This window comes from Peromyscus leucopus, chromosome 16_21 (assembly GCF_004664715.2).
Source record: "Peromyscus leucopus breed LL Stock chromosome 16_21, UCI_PerLeu_2.1, whole genome shotgun sequence".
In the NCBI taxonomy this organism is placed as follows: domain Eukaryota; kingdom Metazoa; phylum Chordata; class Mammalia; order Rodentia; family Cricetidae; genus Peromyscus; species Peromyscus leucopus.
In genome coordinates, this window is record NC_051084.1 from 40,292,789 (window position 1) to 40,299,309 (window position 6,521).

Consider the following 6,521-nt stretch of genomic DNA (forward strand, 5'->3'; position numbering starts at 1 on the left):
TTCAGCGCTTTCCTCTCCATGCAGTCATTAAGTGGCACTTACACATGTCAAGATGCCAACATCTGATTCCCAGCCAGAGGGTGGGCTCTGGAAACCCACAGACAGAACTAGACTAGATGGAGACAGCAAGGGCTGGGGGGGGGGGGAAGCACTGCAGAACCCACGAGAAGCCGAAGCCTCTTTTTCTCTTCCGAACAAAAGAGAGGCAATGCACATCTGAATGTCTGTAATTACTAACGACAGCCACAGTGCAGGTACTGTCTTTTGATGAGACTCTCCCATCTCCTGCATTTTAAAAAAAGGGATGCCTGTAGATTCATTTTTCTCAACTGTCCAAGCTTTTCCCCTGCTGAAGCGGGAAGTCTTCCCCGTTCTGCGATCAAGTCTAATCCCATCCGTCACTCTGCTTTTAATATGTGCACACGGGTTTAGGAAAGGCTCCGAAGAGAGTCCTGTGGCACGCAAGCCCCATCAACTCTGTTTAAAGAGGCTTTAGGCATTCACTTGCTCAGTAATAGTCACCAAGTGCTGATCTGAGCCCCTGAGAACACAGCAACGCGCGTTCCCTGCTCCAGTACTGAATGCTAATAGACTGATGTGCTAGGTGAAAGACCTGTGCTTAGCAACAGAGGAAGGTAAGAGCATGAAGCCTGGGGTCTCCAGAGGGGAAAGCTGTTAAAAGTGGTGAGCATTTTAGCAAGGTGGATACCGCAGAGCACGTGCCCGCCACCGCACTCACCACTGGAAACGACCGCTTGCCTCCCACAAGCCTGGTGGTGTCTTTCCAGTACCACCAACTGCTAAGTGACTATAGGCCACCATTGCCGGGCCCCACCCAGGGAACTGGGGTCAGCTAGGCGCCGCCTTAGAGCAAAGAGGCAGAGCTGCTGGTTACACCGTTCAAGAGTGGGGCAAAGAGACAGTCCTGTAAGTGCAGGGAGCAAGCCCTCCCTGGAGAGACTAAAACGAGACATCTTCATCCTCACTGGCAGCGCCAAGACACAGGACACAAGGCCAGGTCCTGGGCTCCCTGATGGTCCTGCAGGGTGGGAGGGGACAGTTCATTTCTCTAGCTGAGACAAGACTCCTGTTTTCAGAATGCTAACAGCTGATTTTTTTTTTTTTTTTTTCTTTCTACCATGGTTCACTAGTTCTGAATGTATAGTCTCAAAGATTGGGAGGCGTGGATTTTGCAGTTAATTAATTAAGACGTACATTTTAAGAAGTTACGCATGACCCAACTTTTTTTTTTTTAATCACTAGTTTAAAAGACATGAAGTGACTTTTCAGCAGACTATTGTTTGCCCACAAACACCAGTGTCTCCCTCCAAACTTGAATATATTCCTATCACCCAATTGCGGAGGAGGACTTCCGGTATCTGCAATTTCCACTTAGTAGGGGCTGGCTTTGTCATACACTGTCAGGTCCTGCTCTATGTAGTTTCTTTGCTTAAGTGTGTCTATGACTCTGAATTCTTTTATGTCAATCTTAAAAATGCTTAAATTGGACCTGTGAGATGGTTCAAGGGTAAATGTGATTGCTGCCAGGCCTGAGGACCTGAATTTAATCCTTGGTACCCACATGGTGGACGGAAAGGATTGACTCCCCAAAGTTGTCCTCTGACCTCCACATGCTGTATCCTGCCACACACACGCTTGTAAACACACACACACACACACACACACACACACACACACTGTATTTGTAGACAGATATAGTGTGTATATGTATATAAATATATATATATATATATATATATACATACATAGTATGTGTGTGTGAGAGTACAAAATAAATAAATGTAAAAACATGCACAAATTATAAACAATGAAAAGAACAATCCACCTGCCCTCCTGACCAGGACCCTGGACATTCTCGTACCAAGACTGTATGCAGATTTCAGCTCCTTGTTTACAATGAGTTGATCAAAACATCTGGAAGAAAATGACTGAAACTGTATATTTGAATGCATAATTTGATATAATAAAAATTATGTTTTATTAAAACAAAACTGGTAAAAAAAATGGGGGGGGGGAGGCGGGTTGGGAATAGAGCAAATCAGGAAGAGTTGACTAAACCACAGTCTAGGTTCTGGAATTCTGAAAGCTACAAGGAGGCTGGTGTCCCTGGTATAACATGAGCAAGGGCTTGAGGGGAGCCTGGGAGCAGAGCTGCTGATTGCCCTCTGGGGCTGAGATGGAAGCCCTGGTCCTCACCCTATCACACATATCTCAGGCTTCGCAGATACAGTGTTCAACTTCTGTAATACTTCCACACACAAAGGAAACGTCCTACAATTTAGTAATAACAAGGAGCTGTCACCCCTAGAAGGACACTGGGGAGAAGAGAAACAGACCCCAAGGCTGGTACAATGAGGGTATCATCTGTCTGTCAGACTATTGGATTTTTGTTTTGTTTTTGTTTTTGTTTTTTTTGAGACAGGGTTTCTCTGTAGTTTTGGTGCCTGTCCTGGATCTCGCTCTGTAGCCCAGGCTGGCCTCAAACTTACAGAGATCCACCTGCCTCTGCCTCCCGAGTGCTGGCATTAAAGGCGTGCGCCACCACTGCCTGGTCAGACTTTTTGATTTTTGAATTGTGGTGTAGCAACAAATTTATTAAACTACAACTTAATAAAGCACAGAACAGCATACAAATTTGTGGTATATAGTTGTATTATAGACCACCGAGCTTTTACATTCAGAGTGTCTATTTCTCTGGATCAGAGTTCAGAATTTTTCTGCTGCAGTCCTTCCAACCCTGCCTTAGAAGGTTGGGCTGTCCTTGGTTAGCAGGACAAAAACACATCCTAACTCTGGCCAGTGAGAAATACAACAATGGTCAAGACGGGAGCTTTGAGTAATAGAGTATAGTGAACACCTGCACGGGACAGTCTATGCACCCAGCAGGCACCAACTCAGTGCTAGCTGCTGAGAGTTTGCCCCTACTGTATTTAAAGAGACATTTCTAAGTATGCATGTATATATTCATCATCAGATGTTTAAGTTCTCTCAAATCTCTATACAAGCGAGATAGGAAGCACTACGGATATTGAATAGCAATGACCTTAAATACCTTGTGGGTTCACATTTTCCATCACGGACCATCTGAGGCCTGGGGTTGGAGGTGTCACATTCTCATGCTGTACTTGCTCTGCTTGAGGTCTGTGGCTCCTCTTGTCCCTGTGTAGGATGATTTAAAATAGCAGTGAAAATTCAGGGCCATCCTCAGCTGCAGAGTTCGAAGCCAGACCAGGCTACATGAAAACCCATCTCAAAACAAAAAGACCAAAACCAAAACCGAGTAACAAAACCACCACTGAAAGTTAGGTCAATTTTCTTAACATAACTTAGTTTCTACTGGGAATAGTCGCTTGGACTATACAAACTGTATTTTGGATAACAGGTCCCTCACAGGAAGCAGGTAGCACTTGAATTTTTTAATAAACAAGAATATATGTGTGCCAAGAGAGCCAGCTATTTAAAATCCACCTTTGTGATTTAGTATGAAAATTAAAATTATTAATGAAATATTTTTATGAAGAAAATAATCCAATCCCATTGTTTCCTTTGTTTGACATTGGGTAAATAATTTTTATACAGCACCATCCGTTATTCCAATGACAGATACACTCTGGGTTCTGGATTCCTTCAGGCTTTAGTACCTGACAGATTCTGGACAAAAGCCATTTGATAAATGAATAACCGAAAAAAAAAGTCATTACAGAGACCACAGATTTAATAGGGTTATTGGCAGAATAAACAAACAATGGCCTTTATTCTAAAAGAAAAACAAAACACCTCAATGTTAAAATTAAAGGCAATCTCATGTCACATATCTTGAACAATTCAGATTGTGTGAAGAGAAAACAGACTGGATCTGAAGTCTCTAAGGTCTCCCATAGTCCTCTCCCTGCTATATTCCTGACTCTCCCATAATTCTTCATTGCATAATTTCCTGAAGCTTAAAAAATGACCCAACTATTACTGAAAATGGTCCAGAATATTTACAAATTCTTTCCGATGCTCTCTGTTCAGCTTTACAAGAAACCCCCATTTTTGTTTCCGGGAAGTAGAGACTTTCCCAGGTTATTTCCTTAAGATTCCGTTCTTCGGGGTCAAGAGCAACCATGTAAAGATGTTTCTTTTCATCTTGAATTTCAATTCTGCTTCAAGATGAATTATGCCCTAATTATCCTGGGGACCCAAAGGTGGAAAGCCATTTATTTCTCTTTGTGTCTTTTCTTTTTAACCCACTCACCTAAAAAAGATGAAGTCCTGGCTGGTGATCAGCAAGCCAGAACAAAGCTGAGCTGCCTTATTTTAAGAATATCTCAAGACGTTCCCCCACTCTGGCAATTCGAGGAGACCAACGCAGTGACCCAACTCCTTGTGGCCCAGAGCCTCTGTCTGGTTAGGACCAATTTTTAGACAAATCCCGCTGCTCAGCTAACCAGAACCTGGCTGCGCTAGCTACTTTGTATTCACTGCCCAGCCCTTTCCTGCCTGGAGCAGACTTGGAGAGAGAAAAGGCACCACCAGCCCTTGGAAAACCTGTTTCATCTGTTCAGACAGAAAGTGCAGAAATTGACGTCTAGACCTCCAACTTCTGACAGGCCTCTTGGTGGAGAAAGTCTGAGGTGGAGCACGCTGGACCTGCTGGCAGCGCTCTTGCGGTTCCAGTCGGTCCTTCCCTCCGGCGCCACAGGAGCCGCGCTCAACCGTGCGCTCACTCGGAAAAGCTGCACAGGTTCCTCCCTCTCCGTCCTCCTTCCCCGCACGCCCCGGGGACCCAAGAGGGAAAAAGGTTCTCCTCTTTCCAGCCCCCAATTACAAATGCAAATTCCCAGCCCAGGATGGCAGAGGTAGATGATGGATGGTACACAAGTATTACTGATTCCATTCATCACTGCATCCCGCACAAGGACGTCGCCTCGTTGCATAATTAAGTGATGAAAGCTCTTCCCGGAAAGACATCCAGGGATGTCTTTAAGTCGCCCCAATACACACTGAGGTGGCTCGCCAAGGAAAACCGATTCCATCACCCTTCTGTCCACCCGGGATGGGGGTGGGGGACCCCGCGGTCCCCGGGTTCCCAGCTCACCCCTGTGCAGCCGGCGCTCGCGATCTCCTCCCGGGCTGCCAGCACTCTGCTCCAGCCTCCCCGGGCCTGTGGGCGTCCCTGGTGTCCCGGAGGCCAGCCCCGCCCCAAGCCTTCGCGCCGCTACCCGCCGCCGCCGGCGGGGTGCAGGGATGTAGCGGCGCCGGAAGGAGGAAGCCGGGCGCGCGCTGGCTCCGAGGCGCGAGGCCGCCGCCCACCGTGGCTCCCCGAGCGCCGGCCTGGCCCTGCGCGTCGCCGCCTCGCGCGCGCGCCCGGCCGCCGCCGTGCTTGCGCGCGCGTCCGCGTCGCAGGAAGCTTGGAGGAGGCACCGCGCAGCCATCATCTCAGGCCCCCTGGTCCCCATTGGCCCCCACCTACCCTCCCGAGGAGAAATTAGACAGATGCACCAACAGCAAGGCGCCGGAAAACACCTCTGAGAAAGCAAACAAAATCCACAACTAAAAAAAAAAAGGCAATGCAAACAAACAAACAAAAAACCATATAAATAGATCAATAATCATTCTTTAATTTTTTTAAACTTGGGAAACGTCAGATCATATGAGCTTTGGTACAGCACAAATCTGTATTCTTCCTTAGATAGTTTTTATTCTGCCTTTTATTTATTTATTTTTTAAAGATCGTACTTCACACTGTAGCACAGACTGACCTAGAAATTACTATGAAGCTCAGGTGGGCCTCCTACATGAGGCAATCCTCCTGTCCCTGCCTCAATGTAGGGCAGGATAAGCACTGGGCATCATACCTTCCTCCACCCATAATTTCTTTTTAATTATTTATTATTATTTTTAATTTTGTGAATGTGTGTGTGTGTGTGTGTGTGTGTGTCTGTGTGTCTGTGTGTGTCTGTGTGTGTGTGTACATGTACTTGAATACCGGGGCCTACTGAGTCCAGAAGAGTGCGGGATCCCTTCCAGCTAGAATTAGGAGGGCGTTGTGAGTTATCCAATGTGGGTGCTAGGAACTGAACTCAGGTCCTCTGCAAAGGTGGTACCAGCTCTTAAGCACTGTACCATCTCTCCAGCCCCCATCCGTAGTTTCTTAACTGGCCTGATGGGAATTTTGTTAGGTCTTATTAAAGCCTGATTAAGAAGCAGGGCTAGCTAGCTGGGCACGGTGGCACACACCTTGAATCCCAGCACTAGGGAGACAGGCAGGCAGGCAGGCAAATCCTTGAGTTCGAAGCCAGCCTGGTCTATAGAACAAGTTTCAGGACAGCCAGGGCTATGCAGAGAAACCCTGTCCAAAAAAAGAAAAAAAAGGAAAAAAAAAAAAAAAAAAGGAAGAAGGTTTGTGGTTGGTACAGAACTGATGCCAGTGGTGACCTCAGGTTTCTGGGGTTAGCATTTTACGCAGAGCCAGCTGTTTTGAATTAACCTTTACTGGTTTGGCAGTTAGGTAGTCC

The 6,521-nt window shown here is 46.5% G+C and overlaps 1 protein-coding gene across 4 annotated transcripts in view; it reads right to left on the bottom strand.

Annotated features, from left to right (window-relative positions):
- Positions 1–5,328, bottom strand: part of Chst10 (carbohydrate sulfotransferase 10) — a 28,183-nt gene extending 22,855 nt beyond the window's left edge. Inside the window, exons 1-3 of one of the 4 annotated variants that reach the window (XM_028865749.2) lie at positions 5,102–5,328; positions 3,074–3,180; positions 1,883–1,935 (exon numbers count right to left, since the gene is read on the bottom strand). In XM_028865749.2, the coding sequence (XP_028721582.1) occupies positions 1,883–1,935; positions 3,074–3,105 (85 nt within the window). In that variant the 5' untranslated portion in view covers positions 3,106–3,180; positions 5,102–5,328. Of the gene's footprint in view, positions 1–1,846; positions 1,936–3,073; positions 3,181–4,258; positions 5,071–5,101 lie in introns of those variants that run through there. The other 3 variants (XM_028865746.2, XM_028865747.2, XM_028865750.2) reach the window with 3 other exon arrangements.
- Between the last annotated feature and the right edge of the window lie 1,193 nt (positions 5,329–6,521).